The 23376-nt window shown below is 56.1% G+C and overlaps 2 protein-coding genes across 6 annotated transcripts in view; one reads left to right on the forward strand and one right to left on the reverse strand.

Moving 5' to 3' along the window:
* TBCD (tubulin folding cofactor D) overlaps nt 1-23376 on the forward strand; it is a 194283-nt gene that overhangs the window by 166232 nt on the left and 4675 nt on the right. For 3 of the 5 annotated variants that reach the window (XM_070483903.1, XM_014865030.3, XM_070483904.1), the window contains 11 exons: nt 2946-3064; nt 4893-4984; nt 5693-5833; nt 9333-9416; nt 9957-10115; nt 10193-10331; nt 12485-12606; nt 15045-15122; nt 19317-19406; nt 19891-19978; nt 21292-21401. In XM_070483903.1, coding sequence (XP_070340004.1) covers nt 2946-3064; nt 4893-4984; nt 5693-5833; nt 9333-9416; nt 9957-10115; nt 10193-10331; nt 12485-12606; nt 15045-15122; nt 19317-19406; nt 19891-19978; nt 21292-21401 — 1222 coding nt within the window. The remainder of the gene's footprint in view (nt 1-2945; nt 3065-4892; nt 4985-5692; nt 5834-9332; nt 9417-9956; nt 10116-10192; nt 10332-12484; nt 12607-15044; nt 15123-19316; nt 19407-19890; nt 19979-21291; nt 21402-23376) is intronic. The other 2 variants (XM_070483902.1, XM_044744316.2) reach the window with 1 other exon arrangement.
* B3GNTL1 (UDP-GlcNAc:betaGal beta-1,3-N-acetylglucosaminyltransferase like 1) overlaps nt 6411-23376 on the reverse strand; it is a 153525-nt gene continuing 136559 nt past the window's right edge. The window contains exon 14 of the mRNA XM_070483908.1: nt 6411-6545. The gene's annotated coding sequence lies outside the window, so the exon portion shown is untranslated. The remainder of the gene's footprint in view (nt 6546-23376) is intronic.

A 23376-nucleotide genomic window follows, 5' to 3' on the forward strand; every position in this document is an offset into this window, starting at 1 on the left:
GCCCAGGGCCCGAGCCGGGTGGTCAGCAGAGACAAGGATGGGCGGTGGGCAGTGGACACGGAGGTGGGGGCTGTGGGGCTGCGTTGTGGCGTCGCGCCCTCGGCCTGTCCTCTCGCGTGCTCCAGCTGTGCAGAGCTTCTCTTTTGCTCTGAACAAGTGGCTTCGCTAGGCCGTGTCCTGCATAGGCTGCACCACGTCAGCCTTTCCTGGACATGGTGCTGCTGTTAATTATGTAAAATCAACTTAGTTTTTAGCAGTGTTTGCTTAAATTAGGTTTTTAAGTGAACTTCCCCGTTTTGTGCATGGGTGCTCCGGTCACACTTGAGGGCTCCTTGTCTTTCCCCATGTAGACCCTTCCCCATCCCACGTGTTTCTGCCCCCTTTGTCCCCTGTGTTCCTGGTGTCTGTTCTCCAGCTCCTTCACTTTTGTTGTCGTGGTGACTCTTTTCTGACCCTTGTTCCCTAGGTCTGTCAGCTCAGAAGTGTCTGCTTCTGTCTCACCAGGTCCTCCTGCTTCCAGGAGGAACTTAGAGTCTCCCTGGAGTCTTTATTCATGTCAGTGATTACGTCATGGGCTTTTATGTTTTATGGTAAAATGTGCTTTCAGAATTTTCCTAGCCACTATGGCTGCGTTTTCCTGGTGAGTGTCCTTCACGTGTTAACACATTTTGGTCTTTTCCTCTTTACGAAAACAGTGTCCGTGCAGCTGCCTTGCTGCGTCGATTGGGTTTCCAGCATCACCTCTATGTGGAGTTTATCTGATACACCATATGATACTGTTTGTAGGGTCTAGTTCATTAGCATCATTTTTTATATTAAAACGCTTCACATTCACGTGTTAGGTTGCCCTGGGGGTTCCTTCATATCATTTTACAGAACACATATTACAGTTGTTTCAAAAGCATACCAGAGACTGGCCCGGTGGCATAGAGGTTAAGTTTGTGCGCTCCGCTTCAGTGGCCCAGGGTTTGCAGGTTCAGATCCCGGGTGTGGACCTATACACAGCTCATCAAGCCATGCAGTGGCAGCATCCCACATACAAATACAAAATAGAGGAAGACTGGCACAGATCTTGGCTCAGGGACGATCTTCCTCACCAAAAAAAGAAAAAAAAAATATATATATATACGTGAAACACTATTTTAAATAAGGGTATAGAAATGTGTGCAATAGTCTAAATCTACTTTGTGATTTTTTTCAAAAATAAGAAAACATTCTGTAATTTCATCTTCTGACAGACTTTCTGACGAGGATTATTTTAGGCTGGTTACTTTGAGAAGGGGGCTCTGAGGAATAGAATTTGCTTGCCCTTTGATGAGAGACATTTGCATTTGTGAAGGAAGTCTCCATCTGTGGGGAATGTCTTCCTCTCTGCACCAGGAGGAATTGGGGATGACCTTATCTCTGGAAACTCTTGATGGGGAAGTCAAGAACTTAAGTTGTTCACTGTCTGGCAACCTCATGTAACTGACCCCCCCCTCCCCCCACCCCCAACATCCTCCTTTGTCTTTAGCTGAAGATAATATTTAAGCTGTGGCTTCTGCCATTTACTTAACCCGGTTTGATTCTTATCTAAAAGTTATAGGACCACCCAATACCCAGACCCTACAGCACTGATACCATTTTAACAACTCTTTTTACATATTCTTTCCTTTGTCTTGTAAAGAGATAACTCACATACCTATGCCTTAAATTTAGCCCTACCCTCAACTCATTTTTTGCAGCAGCAGCTCTTTACTGCCTGTGGGTCCTGTCCCCATGCTATTCCACATTATTCTCTAAATAAAAGAGCAGTACTGCCAGACCTTGAGAGTCCAAGAAATCTTTCTTTCGACTCCTTGGCTCACCGACCCTGCATCATTTTCACATTGGTGTTGTTTTACTGTATCCCTTTACTAACGTGGGTAGTATTACATAAAGAGACAGTGACCTTATTTTGTATTTGGTCTATTTTTAACATTGGGATGATAAGGTCATGTTTTACTTTTTGCTTAAGAAGAGAGGACCACATCATATCACTCTGAATATATAAAAACAGATTCTGAAATTAACCTTTGACATGTTGAGACTCAGTGAATTGTGAAGAGGATGGAGGTGACTTCTCCTGCTGCCACTGATGTGTATCATCGTGCATTCCACCCAGGATATCATGCTAGTGCATGTGCACGTGGACTCCAGCTTTATTGTTTTCTATCCTAATATTTGAGGGTCTGAGGAGCACACTATTGAGGTTTTCATGGACATGTGTTGAAAAGTCATGGTTGGTTGAAGTTTAAGCACTCACAACAAACGTCTTTCGTGACAGCAGGTGGGACTCATCAGCGCTGTCGGCCTCCCTTCGCCTCCCGAGCTGCATTTTGAAGAGCAGATCTGGCAGTTCCACTTCCCTCCTCACAGTCCCACGATCCCGCCCTGAGCCCTGAGCCTGCTCCCCTCTCTCAGCCTCTGCTCCGGTTCCTGACTCACTTTTCCCTCTTAGGACTCTCCTGCAGCCCATCTCCCTGCCCTATGCCCCTTTTCCTGACTCATCAAGGGCATCCCCATGGAGCAGCCTGTGAGCCCGTGGTGTCAGCTTGGAGCTGCGTCTGCTCCTGGGCTTTGAGCAGTACTCTGGTCTCTGAGGAGATGGGACGCATCGTCTGCCCAATAAGCATGTGTGTTCTTAGTGAATAAAAATGAAAATTATCTCTATATTGACCATTCTTAAAACCCTCTTAGATTTGATTTCCTAAGAGTGAAATCATGTGTTAAAATTACTTATGAAAACCTCAAAACCACTAATAAAAATTCTTAAGTCTGTTTTGAGTTATCCCATTTTGAAACTACATCTGCTTTAGAAGCCTCAAATGGTCCTCCATCCTTTCTTCCAGCATTTTTGCTTGTGTTTCTGGAATACGCGTGACGAGCATGTGTTGTCAGTAACCGACAGTGTTGCTTCTTTGCAGAGGAGCTGATAACGCAGTATCTTGCTGAACTTCGGAGCCCAGAGGAAATGACCCGCTGTGGCTTCTCGCTGGCCTTGGGCGCCCTTCCCGGCTTCCTTCTGAGGGGCAGGCTCCAACAGGTACGGCTGAGCTGGGCTGCAAGAGCGGCATCCCGGTGCAGGCTCATGGGTTAGGTCTGGGTGGTGTTGTGTGAGCCCACACATGGGGCAGGAGGTGGTCAGATGGTCAACAAATCCAGAGTTTGTGGTTGGGGAGGAATTCCGGAAAAGCAGCCCCTGTGGCCACAAGAAAGGGAATAGGGACCAACCAAAGGAACGGGGGACCTCCTCGTTAACATCCTCCTGTGAAAGGAGAGACCCTGAAAAGCTAAATTCCAGTTTGTGGAAGGGATGTGTGTTTGAGGGAGAGACCCTCCCTGCCTCTGTGGCACACGTTTTTGCCTTGACACGTTTGTGGTCCATTGTCCAGTGTCATCTTCATCAGAAACGAATGTCTCTGTCCTCATCTGGAGACGCGGCCCTGCCCTGTAGCCACGATTGAAGGGTGCTGGGTCTGTGCAGAGGCCTCGCCCCAAATGCCCCTTACACCCCAGGAATTCCTCCTTGGGAAATACGTCCCATCCCTGAGGGTAGTTGTCCCAGGATCCGCCTCTACATGGCCTTCCCCTCTCCCCAGCCTCTGGCAGGCCGGGCGTCTGGCAGGGCTCTGAGCCTCTGTCACAGCCCGAGGAGGTCTCTGCATGCCCTCAGGAGGACAGATGACCACTGGTGTCCTGCTTCCTGTGGCTGCTGAGCCTTACCCTCATGCTGGTGCCTGGGGCGCAGAGCGGAGGAGCAGAGCTCGGCTTGGGCAGAAACGCTGTGGGCCTGTGGTCTTGGGATTTGGACTTGGAGCAGGCGCACTGCAGAGCGCACTGGAGTCAAGGCCACTGGACACAGAGCTCCCCTCCTGTCCTCGGGCTTTGCCTGGGCCCCTGCCAGCCCCACTCTCTCCAGTCTCGAAAGACTGGAGGATGTTTCCTCTGTTGCCAGCTCCCTGTGAAGGCTGATAGCAGAAGGCGTGGGCTTGCTTGCGTCTCCTCTCGCCCGTCTTGCCTGCACCCGAGGCTGCTCTTAGGCCCTCACCCCTGGGGATGCTGTTCGCTGTCTGCAGAGCCCCTCCTCTGGGAACCGCGTGCGCCCCCTGCCCCCCTTCTGCCTCCTGCTTGGCCCCCCTTGGTCTCCTCGGGTCTCCCCTGAGACATGGCTGCCTTGAGCATTGCTGTCCTTGGCTTGTCTCCTTTCAGGGTAATCTGTCACCCTCCTGACACCCTGACTGGGGTCCTGAGCTCCCAGGAGAGTGGGTGCCCGTGGCCCTACCCTGGAGTCCCCGCCGGCCTCTGTCCACCACACTCTCACGCTCCCCTTTCCCTCGACTGAAGTGTCACTTACAGTCCTGCCACCCTGCCTCCCAGGTGCCCATCGCTTGTGTCACCGCCTCCTGCCTGAGACACCTTGGGACCCGTGGCAAGGATAAACTTACATACTAACGAGTTGGGGACAGACTGTCTAAGACTCACTGTTGGACTTAGCCAGCTGAGACATGGGGCTGTTAGAATGGAATTGGCCCTTCGAGGAGTAGCAGACAGACTCCAGAGGCCAGCGTTCCCTCTGCCAGACCCTCCAGCCTTCAGCAGCGGGGTAGGGGGTGCCACTGGTGGTGGGGGGCACAGTCTTGCCAAGGATAAGGCATCATCTGTGGAGATGACCTGGCTGCAGGAGCCTAACAGTGGAAGTGCTGGGGTGACCCCCCTGTGCTGTGCATTCCTCCTGGGCTGCACCAGGTGTGTGGCCTGCACGGACAGCCGCCAGGCTTGCGGCGCTGCGTCTGGGAGCAGCTCCACCTGTGTGGTCAGTGAGTCTCTCACAGGGTTGACGGTTCTGCTGACGACTCGTCATTGCTCTTCAGGTTCTAGCTGGTTTAAGCGCCGTCACCCACATTTCTCCCGAGGATGTCAGCTTTGCCGAGTCCCGGCGGGATGCCTTGAAGGCGATTTCGAGGTGAGTCCCACTGGTTTTCCTCCCAAACTCATCCTCCCAAAGCCAGCAGCTGCAGGCTGAGGAATGTTCATGGTCGGTTTGTGTTAGAAGCCCAGTCTCAGGGGATGAATCCACTTGGAAGTTAAGGTTGTTTTTTGTTTTCTAGTTTCTTCTCTTTTCAGAGGGTTGTCAACATTTCCGGCTCACAGAGGCTCATTAACGGTTTTATTTGTCATAATTACAGTGACTATTAAACCTGTATTGTGATGACTTCTTTACTTTGGGGAATTGGGGAATGAGCTCCAGCTCCAGGAGTGACCCCGTCAGCGTGTGCTGACCTCTGAGATGTGTTGCAAATGTGCACACTTGGGATGCCCACTCCCGTCCCTCCTGCACAAGCACGTCCGAGGACCAGCCTGTGCAGCCCTGTGCTGCTCCCGACGTCACGTTACCCCCATCTGCCAGGATGGGAGGGTAGGGGACCAGACACAAGTGGCCTCCCTGTGCACCTTTTAAACTGGAGACACTAGAAAATGTGATTTCAGAGAAGAGCGTCATTCGCGTGTGTCTGCACAGAAGGAGCCCTGGAAGTCCCAACCCCCTCCGAGGCCCCCGTCCAGTTCCGAGTGTCCTGTCAGCAAGACATGTCAGGCTGCCAGGATGTGAAATACGGGACAGAGTGGATGGCTTCATAGCCAGTCGCTCTGTTTCACACATTTGTAATTTCAGGGTCTGCCAGACTGTCGGTGTGGAAGCAGGAGGGAGCCCGGATGAAGTTGTGTGTGAAGAGAATGTTGCCCAGATTTTCCGCACGCTGCTGGACTGTCTGAGGGATTACACCACTGATAGCCGCGGGGACGTGGGGGCGTGGTAAGCGTGTTCCCCAGTCCCACAGCCTGTCTTCCTCTGCGGCTCAGCGAGTGGTACCAGGGTGGAGCTGGGCATTCCCTGCCTCTGCCCATGGCCCATGTCGTGTCGCTTCTCCCTGGGCGTAATCTGCCGCCGCTGTCCAGCCTGGGCCATTGTTCTCAGGACAGCAGGGCCTCTGGGGGCCCGGCCTCTGCTCCTTACTGGGAAAACATCCACTTCGTGTAATACAGACACGGTGCTGACTCCGTTGTCTAAGCCCAGTTCTGACCTAATGGAGTTCATGCAGCCAAGCCCAGCGCAGCCGTCTAGAGCGAGAGGTCGCATGCCATTCTGGAGAAGGGCTGAGATGGGCACTGGGCGGAAATTGTGCCAAGGCTGGTTTTCCAGGGACTCAGCTGCACGTCAGCAGAATCAGTCCTGCCCGACGGAGACCAGACTTCCAGTGCCCGGGTCTCACGGTCCAGGAGCACCCCTCCGTTGTGGCTTACCTGGGGGAGTCCTAGATAACTGCCAGCTGAGCTAACTGAGGCTGCTGACGAGGCTGTGCTCATGGCCCAAGACCGGCTTGTTCATTTCTTTCCTCTCACTGGGGGTTGTCTTCTGCTGTGAATAAGAGACCCAGTGGCTGTGTTGGAGGAGCCGAGAGAAACTCCACAGGGAGTGTTATTCACCTTCTCTGTCACGGTCTCTGGGCTGTGATGAGGACGCCTGTCTGTGGGCAGAGCACAGAAAAAGATGTCACTCACATCGAGCAGAAATAGTTCATTTTTTAATTATGATGATGGGAAAAGAAGTTAAGCTTTATGTTAAAACTTCAAAGTAAAAAGAAATGGATGGGCGTGTTGTCCCACGTTTGGCAAGTTTTGACTCCTTTTTCTCTAGACATTTTCTCTGCCCATTATCTTTCTGACATTGTGTTACCCGGTAGGACTTCATGATGTCCCACACATCCTGGAGCCTACTCATTTATTCAAAGTGCCCTCTTCAGTTGTATAGATTCTATGAATTTATGTTCAGCTTCATTGGCTCTTTCCTTTATTCAGTCTCCACAATGCTATAAGGTTTCTCCAATAAAACCTTAATTTCATATTGTATCTTGTTGATAAATCCCCCGCTGGGTCTGTGTCTGCTGCCCCCCTGCCTCTTCACCATCAGGAGTGTCTCCTGCCCTGCCGGCTTCACTCCTTCCTCTGCTCCTCCCGATGCTGTTTGGGGCAGGGCCCTCACCGGGGCTTGCTGACCTCCCATGTGTCTGCAGAGACTCTGGGACTCATCAGGGTCTCATTGGAACCCCGGGGTCTGCCTGGACGGTGGCAGTGTGGGAGCGCTCTGGGGTGCCACGTACTTCCCGGCCCCGTGTCCCCAAGGAGGCCATCCTGAGGCCGCTTGCTGGCTCTCTGGGTGCGGCTGCAGCGCAGCCACCTGACCCCTTTGATGCCCCGCCTCTTGGGGTCTGTGTCGGTGACTACCGTCTGACCTCCACAAGGGCTTGCTCGTCTGCCCTGGACAGTGGGCCACTCTCCCTGATTCTTTGTGTGGCGTGTGGTCTTCGAGCGGGTCCTGGACACGGGGGGGGGGGTTTGTTGTGGAGACCCTGGGCCTGTATCATTCTTGTGGAGGGGCTGGCTGGTGGCCTTCAGCAGCCAGGGGACCTGGTCTAACATTTACGGGGATGCTTTCCGCCTCGCCCGATGTGGGTGGCCACTCATGTTCTGTCCAGTCGTCCATGTCCTGGTGGAGACGTGGGCACTGCTCCCACACAGATGTGGGGTCCCCTCCTTGGGCATGCCCCTTGAGGGGACCCCTTTGCTCTTGGTGTCCCTAGTTGTCCCAGACTCTTCCTCGCAGTTCAGGGTAGAAGGACCGTGGGTTTCCACTGGGGTTTCTGTGCTGCTGTGCTGCCCTTGGAGCAGAGCAAACAAGAAACAGAAGAAGCCCCCAGCTGCCACTGCTCCAGCCCCACCATCCCCAGGAGCTCAGGCTGTGCCGTGGCTGTGGCGTCGGTGAGGCGGCTCCTGGCCTCATGGGTTCGGAGAGTGTCCGGGTCTTCTCAGAGGCTCCAGTTCTCTGTGGACAGGCTCCGTCGTCTTCACTTGTTTCCTCTCCTGTTCTTCAGTGTGTTCCTTGTGCTTGCTGTCAAGACTCTCAGTGCTCTCTCCAACGTCGTGTCGTCCTGGGCCTGTCTGCTCTTGTCTGCTCTCTGTTTTTAGAACTTGATCTTTTTCTTTTTTAAATATTCCTTGTAATTTTTAACTGAATCCAGAAATTGTGGCTTCAAATTGCAGAGGCTGTGGGTCGTGGGATTTCCTCACAGCAGCAGCAAGCCCATGTTGTACGGGTGGTTGCTGTGAGCCCCCGATCTGAGGTCCCCCTTACTCCTGTCCACGCCCTAGGCTGCTGTGCCCATGGCCTGAGGAGGGGCCTCCTGGGTTTGGAGCCCAGGTTCTTCCTCCTGCACCTCTGTCCTCCCAGCTGCCGGAGATTTGGAACCTCACCCTGTGCTTGCCCATTAGGAGCTGGCAAGGCCCCTCCTCTATGTCTCCCTGCCCCCCAGCCTTCCCTGTGAGTGCTGGGCATCCATGGGAGCGCTCTGTTGTCCCTCCCCAACGCCCTGCCTGCTCCCTGGCCCCTCCCCATGGTTGTGTGTGTGTGTGTGTGTGTGTGGTGTCCTGAGCAGTGACTGGTCAGTGGCTGAGGCTGGTGTCTGAGCCCGTCCAGCCCCATCAGCCTGTGTCCAAGCAGCCCTGCCCCTGCAGGCCTCTCCCACCCGCTCCCGGGGCTGGGGCCTCTGTGCGTGCCCCACCTCTCAGATCTGAGCAGCACAGCTGTCTCCCTGGCATGCAGCTTTCACTCCTTGGTGGACGGTGGATGCCTGGGCCTGTGGGACCTGCTGGCCCTGGTGACGCGGGTGGTGCCTTTGGTCCTCGTGGTCCGGCTGTGCCCTGCCTAGGTGGGGTGCACTCTGTCCCAGGTTTAAGATGCTGCTTTCACTCTGGAGTCAGGCCAAGAATAGTGTGGTCTTGGGTTTTCTAATCGTATCAGTTTTGTTTGCTTTAATGTGAGCTGTCGTGGAGCAGACTTGTTCCGAGTGGGGGGACGTTGTGATCTGGACGGGACATGGGCAGCAGCACACCAGAGCTGCTCTGCGAACGGCTGTCCTGGGGAAAGCCAAAAAACCCTCCGTTTCTTTGCCAGGAGAAAGCTTTGCAGCGTGAGTGTATTGTGCTTTTAAAGGTCCGTGAAATATCAGTGCTGTTTCCCTGTGTACACTTGCAGCAGTGTGCTGGGACCTGCCGTCTCTCCTCGGGTGTCACACACGTCTTTGTGCTACGTAACCACACGAGAAAACACTCCCTCAGGGAGGCTCCCAGTTGCCTGAGTTGTTTCTTAGATGTTTCCCACTGAAGTGCGATTTTCTCAACCGCCATGATCTGAGTGTGGCGGACACGCCACGCGCTCCTGGGAGGAAGCCGGCTGCTCATCCCTCTTGTCTCTGCAGGGTCCGTGAGGCCGCCATGACCAGTCTGATGGACCTGACACTTCTGCTGGGGAGGGACCAGCCAGAGCTGCTCGAGGCCCAAGTGTGAGTGTGTCCTCCCCTGCGTAGGGGTCTCTGTCCCGGCCTCCCTTCCTGACCCCACAGCCCATGGCTCACAGTCAGGCCTCCCCCTCCCCAACCCACTCAGGCCTGTTGGAGGACAGCCAGCTTGGGGTGAGGCCAGGCCAGGAGCCGCTTCTCGGCTTAGGGCCCCTGTACCTGAGCACCTGCTCCCACGGGGACTGGCAATCCCACCTCGACGGTGCCCTGGACCAGGTCTCTCTCGGGCACAGTGCTTGCTCGAGGTCCATGCCCTCTGATGCCACGGTTGCTGACGCCTCTGTGGAGACCCCATCTCGTGTTCTTAGCCCCTCCCCGCCCCACTCAGTGCCCTCCTCCTGTCCCCGTCCTGCGCCTCCCCAGCCCCTGCTGCCCCATCACCACGCATCGCCCTGGAGGCCTGTCCGTCCTCACTGCTTCCACCTGACCTTGCATGTCAGACCAGCCAGGGAGTGGGGTCCCGACCTGCAGCCCTGGTGGCAGCTGTGCTGAGCTGAGCTGGCGGCCTATGCTCTTGGTTTGCAGCTGTGAGCGTGTCATGTGCTGCCTGGCCCAGCAGGCAAGCGAGAAGATCGACCGGGTCCGGGCACATGCTGCCCGCATGTTCATGGCACTGCTGCACGCCGACGGCCCTCCCATCCCGCACCTGCCCCACCGTGGAGACCTGCAGGAGCTCTTTCCCAGGTACAGAGGCCTGCATGCCCTGGTTCCCGGGGGTGGGGACGGTGGCCCCTCCAGCTTGCCTGCTCGCTCTCTTGCAGGTCTGACATGGCCTCCGTGAACTGGAACGCTCCATCCCAGGCTTTCCCTCGCATAACCCGGCTCCTGGGGCTACCCGCCTACCGCTACCACGTCCTGCTGGGGCTCGCTGTGTCCGTGGGAGGCTTGACGGAGTCCACGGTGAGGAAGCATCTGGTCTGATGTCTTTGGGGGAGCGGTTCTGCGTGGCGTCTGCCCGGAGGTGGGGCAGTGCAAGAGGTTCCGTGGGACGGCACTGACTGGTACTTTCTGGGTGGGAGCGAGGCTGTGGAGTGCGTGCTGGGAAGGCTGCTGTCTCCTTCCTTCTGCTGGTTCTCTCTCTCTTTGGGGGATTTTGCTTTGGGTTTGAGGGTCCAGCTCCTTCCCTTGGCCGTGTGCTCCCGAGCAGGATCCCGGAGGCATTTCCTCTGAGGAGGGTGGACTGGTATCTTCAGTGGGAAACTGAGGAGTGGGCTGGACTTCCCATTTAGGAAGATCTGACACACACGGAAGTGCAAGGATGTTACGATGGACTTGTGTGTCCCAGCACGTGATGGCAGTGGTCTTGGTGTTGGCACTCTTGTCCCTGCTCCTACCATGTGACGTGCACAGTCCGTGTCATCAACAAATTTGACTTGGTCTGGCCACTAGCTGCTGCTTTGACCCTCCGTCCGGGTTTTTTTCTGGATAAGCTTTTGTTTGCTGTTTCGTTACCTTACTCTGTCATCACCGCTCTGCTCACTTGGCACCCCAGGTGCCCTCACACACTGTAAATGGGACCCTTCGAAAGGCGTTGTGTGCACATCAGCAGGGGAGTGTCTGCTTCTCCTTGGTCCTGCCCCCTCCCGGAATGTTCCTGCTGGAAGGCTGGCCCTTCCCTGGTTTCCATGGAGATGGCACCTGTTTAGATTTTCCGGTGCCCACTGCTCCTTCCTGCTCTTTCCTTCAAGCCCCTCGGGGTGAACACCCCCAGTTTTCACTGACAGGTCCTTGTTCTCGGGAGGTGATTTGTGGGGGCAGAATTCTTGTCTGAGGATTTGGGGGTCCGCCAGTGCTCTGGTCCCTTGTCGCCAATGCAAGTGGCTGCTGTGCCGCATCGCTCCTACCCAGGTGGTCCTGCTTTCCCTCGCTGTCTTCACGGCCAGCTCTGCTCTTGTGTCCTGCAGTCTTACCCCAGAGGTCAGCACGGTCCTGTGGGGGCTGGTCACTTGCTCACTTCTGGAGAGCCCTTGCCTCCTCATGCTATGCCGTGTCTCCCTACGCGTCTCCTCTGTGCTCTCCTTCCCCTCCATGTTCCGTCTGTTCTGGGCTTCAGACTTTTCCGGTGCCTACAAGTTTCTGCAGCTTTGTTTAATCTGTTTTTGAGTTTTTGGTTTCAGCAGTTTTTTTATTATCAAACGTTTCCTTTGTCCTGAAATCTGTCTGTCTCTCATGCTTTTTCATCGTAGGCTCGTCTTTGTAATTGCAGTTTTGCTTTAAAGATTAACAGGTGGTGTTCTCCTGTGCTGTGTCTGTGCCAGTGTCTGGTCTGAGGGCGTCTGCGTCTGTGCCCTCACTTCTAGGCATTCGCGGTGACTCGCCGCCTTGGGCATTCGCCTGGGCAATGGTGTTGGTATTAGTCTGGGAGAAGCTGCCTCCACAGACAGAGGAGTTGTTGGTCCTGCTGCCGGTATCTGTGCTCAGGCCCCCAGACCACTGGGCATGCTGCAGGGCTTGGTCAGAGCTGGAGTCTTGGACGTTCTTTCTCGTTCTTTCTCTTTCTTGCCAGCCGTTGCTGTGGGCCTCCAGCTCCGGGGACACCTGGACCCCCGCTGCTCCCTGGTCTTGGCTGCATCTGCGTCAGTGTGGGTCGCTCTGCATTGGGTCTGCACAGGCCCCGCTCCCATGCCGGCTCCCCTGCCTGTTGGTGTGGGGCCTGTGGGGGCATCTGAGCCCAGCAGAGCCTCAGATCTGCAGCTGTGTTTGGAATGCGCGGGTCTCACAGCGACTGGTCACTCTTGATGCCAGGCTCTGTGACCTCTCCCCATGGACAGTCTCCACCGCGGTTGGCTGAGGGGCTGTTCCGGCAAGTTTAGTGACAGCGAGTGAGAGTGTGGGTTGTGCCACCACCTTGAGAGAAGCATGTCCGCTCCAGGGGTTTGCACCATGGCTCCGCGCTCACACCCCATCTGTCCAGCCTTGGCAGGATCCTTAGTGTGTTGCTCCGTCTTCTGAGCTCGTGGCAGACCTTTGAGTCTGTCATCGGTGCCGAGCCGGGGCCGGCGCCAGGGGAGCGGGGTGTTGTCGCTGTTACGAGAAGCTTCTCCATCCTGCAGGTCCGGTACTCGACGCAGAGTCTCTTTGAGTACATGAAGGGGATTCAGCACGACCCGCAGGCCCTGGAGGGCTTCGGGGGGACCCTTCTGCAGGTCTTTGAGGACAACCTTCTCAATGACAGGTAAGTGGTGGTGCTCTTCATGATGGTCTCTCGGACCCCCGGTCTGCTTGGTTCTTGCCGGATTTTAAGGGACAGGTTGGGCAGGCACAGGTGAGGAACTGGACATGGCCAGGTGAGGGTGTGCTGAATCACAGGGGTCTCGGGCAGCCCGTCACCCCTGGCCCTCCCAGCCTGCATTTGAGCTGGTGGGATTAGGGTTTTGTACATTGGAAGTGAAGGTGCAGAGGCTGTGAGCCTGGAGAGGAGGGCGGCCCTCACCCGTGTGCTCCGCAAGGTGGGCGTCTCCCTGGTCCACGCACGCCGACACGGCCACAACCACTCAGCAGGGGAGATGGTAGCGTGCCAGGATGGGAATGTCACAGTGAGAAACAGCACTTGTTTTCTGAACATTTTTGCGCCAGTGTTTTGGTAACTGCTTTTCCACAAAAGTGGGGTGAAGACCCTGTGGGCCCTGACCTCAGAATTGGAGGTGTTTCCTGCAGCCCCCAAGGGGGGTGTTCCTGGACTCAGTTCTTGACTGTCCCAGGGTGGCCAGGACCTGGTCACAGTGACATGGCCAAGGTTCCCCTCACACAGGCCATCCGCAGCCATCCTGCCATGGGGAGCAGAGACGCAGCTCTCAGCAAGCAGGAGCTCGGCCCAGGGTCCTTCCTCTGTAGACGGCTGTGTGGAGGAGTGAGTGATGTCAGCGAGGTGCACGGTGCCAGTGCAGTGTGATAATTTGACTCAGGTCAACATCCATGCAGCTGTCACCACGTCAAGACCCTGATCACATCCATCACCCCAAACATGCCCTGCAGGCCCTCCAAAACCCCTGCCCCATGGTGCCCCAGCTCCAAGGCAGCCACTGGTCTGTGGTCTGCATCCTGTCACTATAGTTGAGGTGAAACTTGCTAGAATTTTGTTTAAATGGAATCATGCCTTGTGTGCTGTTTCTGTGTCTGGCTCCTTGGGTCCAGCGTAGTTACTTTAGACTCACGTTTTAATGCCGAATTGTGTTGTGTTGTATGGTTACTGCACACTTTGCTCGGATGCTGAGTTGTGTTGTGTTATGTGCTCAATGCACACTTTGCTCGGATGCTGAGTTGTATTGTGTGCTCACTGCACACTTTGCTCGGATGCTGGGTTGTGTTATGTTGTGTGCTCACTGCACACTTGCTCATATGCCGAATTGTGTTGTGTTGTGTGCTCACTGCGCACTTTGCTCGGATGGTGAGTTGTGTTGTGTGCTCACTGCTTAGTTCGTCTGCTCCTCTTTTGGTGGCATCTGGGTCGTCCGCAGTGTGAGGCCGTCACAGATGAGCTGTGGTGTGTTCACGTGTGAGTGTCTGTGGACACATCTTTCCTTTCCTCTTGGGGATGCTAAGAGGGCAGTGGCTGGTTGTGTAGGGGGTGATTGTTTAATGTTTTGAAACACCACCCCGCCGTCTTCCACTGTGCTTGTGCCATTTACCTTCCTGCTCAGTGGGTCAGAGGTCCAGGGCCATGTCCTCACCTGGCTAGGGTGATTGGTCTTTGACTGTAGCTGTTCTGTGGGCGTGGGCCGGTGTCTGCTGCGACTTCCGAGGCGTTTCCCCCGACTGAGGATGTGGATATCTCCTTGGGGCCTGTGGCCCGTCTGGAGGGCCTCCCTCCTGAGGTCCGTCCAGATCCTTCGCCTATTTGTTAACTGGCTGGTGGTTTTTTCCCCACTGGTGAGTTTTGAGGTTTTCTCATGTATACCGGACGAGTCCTTTGTCAGCCATGTGATTGGCAAACATCATCTTCCGTCCGTGGCTTGTTTTCCATCTCTTCAGTCCCCTCACCGAGCAAGTGTGATGAGCTCGTTTATCCGCTTGTTCTTTTACAGATTGTGTTTTCATGTCATAACTAAGGAATCTTGGAATAACTCAGGGTCACAAAGATTTTCTCTTGTTTTCTTCTGGAAGTTTTATAGTTTTAAGTTTTCTATTAAAACTAAGGTCCATTTTGGGTTAGTTTCTGTATGATGCAAGGAACAGATCTATGTCCATTTGTGGTTTTGCGTGTGGGTGTCCAGAGCGTTGTGGTTCTGCGGTTGGATATCCAGTTGCTCTCTTCGGGCTCCTTTCTGGACTCTGTGCTTTGATCTTTGCGCCTTTTCCCCCAGGACCACCCCGCTCTGACCACTTGGCTCCTCCATGGCTTTGACCGCAGGGTGGCATCAGCCCTCCTGCTCTGTTCTTTCTCCCATAGTTCTTCGGGCTTTTCTTGATCCTTTGCATTTCCATATAAATTTAGAATCAGCTTGTCACTTTCTGCAAAATGTCCCGCCAGGGTTTGGTCTGGTGGTGCAGCCTTGGGAGAGTGGACATGAGCAAGGCCGTGTCCCCTCAGAGTGCACCTCTCTTCCCCCTCACCCGGCCCTCCCCCCTCTCTTGTTGGCACCTGGGCTCTCATGGCTCGTCTTCTCCCCTTAGGGTCTCTGTGCCGCTGCTGAAGACACTGGACCAGATGCTGGCCAATGGGTGCTTTGACGTCTTCACCTTGGAGGAGAAGTAAGGGTTTCTTTTCTTTCCTGCTCCACACTGTTTCCCTGGTAAAGCCTCGTAGTTCACCTTTTAAAGAAAAAGTCATCTGATCCAGAGATCAGAATCGAGGAGATAATATTCCAGTGGGTTCAGGGTCAGTTTCTGTGCACACTAAACGCCGTCAGAGGCAATCGGCTGTCCCTGCGAGGCTGGGCTGGACCGGGGAGGGGGGAGGTGGGATGGGCCGGTTGGGGTCAGGGCTCCTGCTGTGCACCTGCCTGCCGTCCAGGTAGGAAACAGCCCCGAGCAGGTGAGGTGTCCTAGCTGCCAGGGACCCAACAGTCAGGGCAGTTGTGGATGGTGGACTGGATGGTGAATGGGGATGGGGGAGGGGGATGGCAGAGGGCGTGTGACTGTCGCGGTGATAGATCTGGCACTTGCGTGGGAGTAGGACTTGTGAGCCCACAAAGGACAGAGTGGGACAGAGCGGTGCGCGGGGAGGCCGGCCAGAGGTGGGCGCAGGGAGTGGGTCTGAAAGGCTGCTTCCCACGTCCGCCGTGTCTGGGGTTCCTCAGCTGCCCGCACACAGGGACACTTCACCACTGTGTCAGCCTCGTTGCGCATGAGCGCCCACGTCCTGGGTCTCAGCGCTGGTTTATCTTGTCAGGGCCACGTCATCTTGTTTCTTGTGTGCCGACCATTTCCATTTGCCCTCGGGCCTTGTGGTCTGGTCCCTGGGCTGGACGGCCTGGCCCCTGGGGGTGGGCTTGAGCTTCCTGTGGGCACGTTTCGGTGACTGCAATCAGCTTTTAAACTGTCAGGTTGGCCCGGAGTGGCGTCTTTCCCACGTTGGTTTTCCTCCATTTCCCAGGCCCTGTTCGCTGCCGCTGGATTTGTGAGCTTTCTGCCCAGCTGGTGGTGACAGTCACTGTGTACTGGGGTCTTCCTGTCATCTTTTGGGTGGTTCTGGCCCCAGCCTGGGGCAGTGGCCTTGTGCTCACACACTGACCAGGGCTCAGGTGGATCCTCAGGGCCCCAGGACGCCCTCCTCTCTGGTGCTGTGCTCCGCAAACCATAGCACACTGCAGACTCGAGTGGCACCAGTTCCGCCCCGGTCCCCTCTGCATCCCCTCCGGCGGGCAGGAAACTGGGCAGTTGCAGGCTGACCTCAGTTGCCTCCGCACCTCAGTGGTCACTGTCCTTGGCCACATGCTGTCTTGTGAGTTTTGTTTGGGTTTTAGTTGTTTCAGGTGGGGGTGAATCTGGTCCCTTTACTCCATCTTTGCCAGGACCCTCAGTGCTTTCTGGCAGCCTCGATAACGTCAAAGCGTTTCCCCTTTTACACTGCTGATGGTACATCACACTGACTTTGTGTGTGTGTGAGGAAGATCCGCCCTGAATTAACATCTGTTGCCAATCCTCCCCTTTTTTCACTTGAGGAAGATTAGTGCAACATCTGTCCAATGTTCCTCTACTTTTTGTATGAGGGACGCCTCCAGGGCATGATCAATGAGCAGAGTAGGTCTGCACCTGGGATCGGAACCCAGAAACCCAGGCCACTGAAGCGGAGCGCGCGGAACTGTAACCGCTTGGCCACGGGGCCAGCCCCACGCTGACTTTCTTATACCTAATGTCAGAGCAGCGTTTGGGGGCTACGGGCACCTGTTTATGGGACCCTTTACTGCATGACTTGGCTTGCTAAATATTCTGTTTAAGATCTTACCATGTTTTCATGCTTTGATAATTTCAAAATAAAATGGTAGGAGAAAGTATCTCCTGCTCAAATACAGATCTTCTTATTTTTCTGCAGTTTTTGTCAGTTTTGCTTTGTGTATTCTCAAGTTTTGTCTCTTGGTGCACACAGTTAGGGCTGAGTCTCGTTATTAAAGGGCCTATGTTCCTGGTGGCACTCTGCGTAGCTCGCCCATCTGCCTTGTATTCATTCACGTGGCTACACCAGCTTCTTTTGACTTTTGTCCTTTTTCCGTCCTCCCTTTTCCACTGTTGGTGCGTGTTTGTGTCTGTGAGCATCATCTGAAGCCAGTCTTTCCACGGGACTGCTCACCGTGTCTCATGTGACCACTGGGTCTGTGTCCCGTGTGTGGTGCCTCTCCCCTTCCTCCTCCTCTGTTCTGTGTGGTAACGAGTCATTTTCACCGTTCCATCTCCCTCACGAGCTTGTCTGGGACTTGGCCCTCTTTCCTGCTCCCCTCACGGTCACGCCCTCGGATTCATTTTCAGTATTTTGTCCTCTTCCTGGACAACACCAAGGGCGTTAGGACACGGCCCATGTACTTCTCTGCAGTGACAGGACATCATTGTCATGTGTTTGGTTGCATTTATATTTTCACTTATTGCTGTTTTCTGTGGTTAGTGTTTAAGTTAAATGCATTTTTACTACTTTCTTTTCCCTCGTTGTCTCTTGTATCTTGTCCCCCCACCTCATCTAGGATTGTATTCTTTCTGCCTAAAGAACATCCTTTAGCATTTCCTCTAGTCATGGGGCTGGACCTGTGGCCGAGTGGTTAGGTTCGCGCTCTCCCCTTTGGCGGCCCAGGGATTCACCAGTTCGGATCCTGGGCACGGACATGGCACTGCTCATCAGGCTCATGCTGAGGCGGCATCCCACATGGCTCAACCAGAAGAACCTACAACTAGAATATACAACTATGTACTGGGGGGCTTTGGAGAGAAGCCAAAAAAAAAAAAGAAGATTGGTAACAGATGTTAGCTCAGGGTCAGTCTTAAAAAAATTTCTCTAGTGAGGTCTGCTGGTGGCAGATGCTTTCTGATTTTATTTTCATGTTCAGAGGGTACAGAATTCTAGGCAGCTGTTTTATTTTGGGACTTGAAGAATATCTTTCTACTGAGGTGTGAACTCATGAAGTCATCAGGGGAGCAGGTGCAGACAGGTGACCAGGGGAGGGGTGTAGACTGAGAAGAGCCCCAGTGGAGCTGTGGGTGCCCCATTGTTGGCAAGATGGGGAGCAGAGGGGATGGCAAGGCCGCTAACAAGCAGGCTGAGGTGGAAGAGCATGGGGCTGCCATAGCTGGGCTGTCGATGGTGTGTCCTGAGTGGTCACACAGGCTGAGGGTGGGAGTGACCATGGCCCTCAGAAGCATGATGGTCACTTGGTCCCTGATGAGTGTTTCAATGAGCTGTGGGGAGAAGCCAGATGGAGCTGGGTTCAGGGAGGGGTGGGGGCCAGAGAGGGACACTGACAGCTCTCAGTGACAGTGAGGACCTGGAAGGGCAAGCAGGAGTGAGAGAATGTGGCGTCTGGTGGGTGGGGAGTGGACGGTGGAGGAAGAGAGGCTGAGGTCCACTGTATCCCAGGAGGACAGCGGGGTTTTCCTGGGACCATCTTTGGTGGGGGAGCTACTGTCCACACTGACGCTGAGCTGGCAGTGGCCTAGCGTGGGTGGTCGCTTCCTGCTCGCAGGGTGGGGGTGGTGGGGTAGCCAGCGGCCACTTCCTGCTTGTGGGGGGCCGTCCTGTGCCTTCACGCAGGGGCCCGGCGAGACGAGGTTCTGCACCCTGACCATATCTAAGGCCTCCTGGGCCAGCCTCCAGCCAGCAGATGGGGGAGGAGGAGCCGCGGGGTCCCTTGGAACTGCCTCAGCCTGCGCCACCATCCAGAACGGGCAGGGGCAGGGGCAGTGGTGCCCTGGCCGCAGCACCACACTAGAGGAGTGGGTCCCTCTCATAGGGACCTGTGCTGGCCTTAGCCACCCCGGCCCCACGTTCACCTCCGCTGACTGACCACTTGGCCTCGGCTGTGCCTGGCTCGCCCCGCTCCTGTCACTCCTGATCTTCTTGGGCCTGGGAGCGGGGCTGGTTCTGATTGGGCCTCCTCGCCCTTGCTCCTGGTCAAGCCCACTGGGTCACAGTGCACACTGAGTCAGGCAGCCTTGCTGGTGCTGGCATGGGCGTTGGTCGTCTGGGTAGACCTGCTCATGTCCTGGCTGCACCAGCAGTCAGCCTGCCCTCCCATCAGGGCCCTGAGGATGGGTTGGGGCGCGGTAAGGGAGGTGGTCTGTAGGGTATCTGTCCTCCGCGGCACTTGAACAGGCACCGGCTGACATCACCTGGCACAGCTTCCCCGAGGGGCATGGCCTCGGGTCGCTGGTGGCAGCTGCTGTCACAGATGCCACTCGGCGCATCTCAAGCTGCACGTGCTCCCTGAGAGCTTACCACTGACGCCCGTGCCCTCCTTCCAGCCATCCCTTCTGTGTGAAGCTGCTGGCGCTGTGTAGGGAAGAAATCCGGAAGTCCAGAGACGTGCAGAAGCTGCGCTCCAGCATCGGGGTGTGAGTTTCGCATTCCCTGCTGGGACAGTGCTGGGAGGGCGGCTCCGGCGGGAGAGAAGCAGAGTTGGAGTCTCGAGGCTGTGTCACGTCGTGGGTGATGTTAGCCCAGAATAGTCCCAGTGGCAGCCCAGCCACACTGGTGAAGCCACTGTGGGAGTTCCCGCCAGAGCAGGGGAGCCCTGCCCAGCCTCCCTGCAGCCTTGGTGACGAGCAGCCCCACCAGAGTGGGGTCCTGCCCTGCGGCCAGCCCCTGGACAGAGGGACCTGCCTTGCTGGGTGTTCTCAGACCCGATGCCCTGGAGAGCTGGACATTCCAGGCGCCTCCATCTGCAGAGTGAACCAGACACAGCCAGGGTGCCGGACTGACCGCAGTCCCACTGCTCTGTGGCCCCGGGGCCGGGTCAGCATGTCCACTTGCGCCAGGGTCTGGGGCGCTCTGTGAGAAGCTGGCGCCACTCACCCAGTGCTCACCTCTGGCCCGCAGGTTCTGTGGGATGGTGCAGTTCCCAGGTGAGGTGAGGAGGAAGGCTCTCCTGCAGCTGCTCCTCCTGCTCTGCCACCCGTTCCCCATGGTGAGTGCCCGTGTGGTTAGCCTGCTGCTCAGCCGCCGGTGGGGGGGCCAGCGGCCCATCCTTGGACTTGCCCGTGGTGACACTGTGGTCACACGTCACGACCTCCTCCGTAGCACTGGTTCTGGAAGCTAGTGCTGGGTCAGGGCCAGATGCTCTGTGGCTGTGGGCAGGTGGCTAGCTCCGGAGTGGCCACTGGGCAGGGAGTGGGGCCTGGGTGTGGGCGAGGCCTGTTGTGAGGGGGTGGGGTGTCCTGCCCTACACGGGCACCCCTCAAGGAGCAGAGGCCACGGCGTCACTGGTTGCGGCTCATGGAAATGGCTCCTGAGCATGGTGCAGTCTGTGTCCTCCTGGGCCGAGGTCTGCAGGTGCCCCTGGAGAGCCGAGTCTGTGAGCCTGGGCACTGGGAAAGCAGAAGGACACGCAGCAAGTGCCCCACACTGGTGGGACCATCGACTCTCGATCTCTGACCCCTGATCCCCTCCCGGTTCTGTCCCTCCCCCACCCTGCCCACAGTTGGTCCAACGCAGCCCCTGGATGCCAGCGGGGACCCCAGCTTAGGTGAAGGGGTTGCACCAGGACTCTGGGTGGGGTCTCGGCCTGTCAGGGTCCTGGGCTCCAGTTGACGGCACCAGGAAGACCCCAGGCTGAAGTGGCTCAACCCACACCTGGGGGCAGCGCCTTCAAAACCCCCACCCCAGCCCGTGGTCAGGTTTCCTAGGAATTTTATTTCCCACTGGCTGAAAAAGTACTCTCCAAATAGTCCACATGACATTTTCCTAAGAGGTGAGAGTAGTGATTCACCTGACACAGCGGTTCTCAGATGGGGGCCAGGAACCCAGCTGCGGCCTCAGGAGCCCTCAGTTGGCCTGGGGCCTCAGACCATGCACTCCCTGGACGTCACTGCAGGCCTAACTAGAAAGAAAGCAGGGGAGGTGGTTTCTCTGATGAGGGACGGGTTGTCAGTGGAGCATTTCAGCCAGAACGACAGCCTGGCCTGTTGGAGGCTGTCCGGCTTGTTCTCAACAAGGCTGCTGCAGGGACGGTGGGGAACGAGGTGGCCCGCCTGGAACGCGCCTCATCCTCTTGTGCATCCGCGTCCAGTGTGGCCACGGTCTCCTCAGTTGGGGTCCTGGTCAGCTCCCTCCTTGGAACCAGCTGCACTGGACATGTCTTTGGGTTTCAGTCGGACTGCGGGTTCCTAGGGTCCTGGGGTCCACCTTGCCCCATGTCCCCATTCCCTGGACATGGTCCTGCTGGTTCTGTTCTGTGTATCTCGGGCGTTCCCCTCCCACTAATGCGTTCGTCCTGTCCAGATCCGGAAGACCACGGCCAGCCAGGTATACGAGATGGTGCTGACCTATGGCGACGTCGTGGGCGCGGGCGTCCTGGATGAGGTCATGGCAGTGCTCAGCAGCACGGCCTGGTGAGTGCCAGCCCCTCGCCTTCTCCCAGGACACACGCCAGCCATTCCATCGGGTGCCGCGTCACAGTGAAGGGGCATCCCTTCCTGTCCCTGCAGTCCCTCGCAGAACCCTCCGGAAGGAGGAGGAAGGCGAGCTCCCAGCCCTCCATGGCCTTGGCTCTGGGCCGGGTGAAGCCCACAGTGGTCGTGACCGAGTCTTCTCACCTGCCATGTCCATGTTTCTGTAGCGCAGGCTCCCTTCCTCATGCCCCAGTGAGGGCTGGACACGGGGACGAGTGGGTGTTCAGGTGGGCAGTTTGCAGAGGGAAATCATTTTCTCCCAAATGTAATTTTTTTCTAAGTGGAAGATGGGTTGTTCTGCCCAGTGATTGGTTAGGGGCTAATTTTCAGTTTCTTTGTGGGCTGCTTTTCCATCGACTGATCACGTGGCCGGCTCTGGATGCTGATGGGAGCTGGCATAGCATTTCTGCTGTTACTGGGGTCGAGGTCGCTCAGGGCAGTGGCAGCTTCTTCCCCCTAAACTATGGTGTCACAAATGCTGTGAAGCGTGCAGCAAAGGAGGCGGTTGCTCCCTCTGTGGGCTCTGCCACGTGTGTTAGCCACGGCCCCCCGGGGAGCAGAAGGACCTCAAGCAGCTGTAGCAGGTGCCCAGGACTCGCCCCAGAGGAGGGTCACTGGGCCTTTGCTCAGTCTTGGTGGAAGAGACCACATGTGGACATGTTCAGAAATCAAAAAACATCAAAGGAAACAGGAAGAACAAGGTTTCGTCCCTTCCCAGTCCCCAGATGTCCATGTCCTTCCTGGGGCAGCCAAGGCCATTAGCTTCTCTTGGGTCATTTGAGACAAAGGTGGGCTTGAAGCTTATTTTAGGCACAATTTCCTGCAATCTCTGCTGGCTTCTTGGCTCCTGGTAGGCTTTGCACAACATGTTGAGAAGGACTTGTGTCGGGGGAGGGGAGCTGATGGAGAAAGGTGTGTGGACGGTGTCGGGCAGCATAGTAGAGGCTGCCGGCAGGTTCCCCAGCCACACCAGACAGTCACGGTGAGGGAGGGGCAGACACAGGGTGCTGTATGTTCCAGGCATAGCCGCTCTTGGGCACACACACACGCACGTCATGTGTTCTCACATGTGCACATGCCCCGTCCCACAGGCGACCACTCTCCTCACCCCATTCTGGAGACAGGATGGAAGCTTGGAGAGGTCTGGCTGCAGGCCTGTTTAGGCCCCATGCTGACCCCAGGCTGACAGTGCCGGTTCTCTCAGGGCCAGCACACTGCTCACGCAGGCACAGGCATGCACAATAAACTGATGCGTTCCCCTCAGAACAGTGACGTTCTTAAAAGGGCTGAGCTTTCCACAGAGTTCACGCGCAGCTGCAGCTCCCGCCCCTAGCCAACGGCCCAGCTCCCCTGCTCAGGCGTGAGACGCTGTGGCCCAGAAGGACAGAAAAGGGCCTTCTGGTTACAGGGTTTCATCGAGGTTTTCTAAGGAGACCTTTAGTTTCGAGGAGGGAGTCCTGGTGAACATCCTCGTGGGGCCCCACAATGAAAGCTCCAGGACAGGGAACGGGGTCTCAGAAGACGTGGGTGCTGCCACTCTCTGTGAGCAGCTTGAACACTCATCTGAGCCCATCCGCCCTCAGGCCTGAGACTGGCTGCCCTGACCCTGTCCGCCCTCAGGCCCAAGTCTCGCTGGCCTGAGCCCGTCTGCCCTCACGGCCTGCCCTGTACATCTCTTGAGAGAGTGACATTTTAACTTCTGCACTGATGACACATTTTCTGTTATGTTGTCAACTCTATAGAAATGTGGAGGCACGTTCTTAATCAGATCCTAAAATGTTGGGCTTGGAAAAGGACAGTGAGGAGAGCCCGAAACCATTCACACGCATGGGGTCCCAGGTCCTCCCCAGTGCCCCACTCCTTCCGTCCTCCCTCTCAGTGTCGGGGTGGACAGGGTCTCTTTTCCCCATAATTT

This window comes from Equus asinus, chromosome 13 (assembly GCF_041296235.1).
Source record: "Equus asinus isolate D_3611 breed Donkey chromosome 13, EquAss-T2T_v2, whole genome shotgun sequence".
NCBI classification, from domain to species: domain Eukaryota; kingdom Metazoa; phylum Chordata; class Mammalia; order Perissodactyla; family Equidae; genus Equus; species Equus asinus.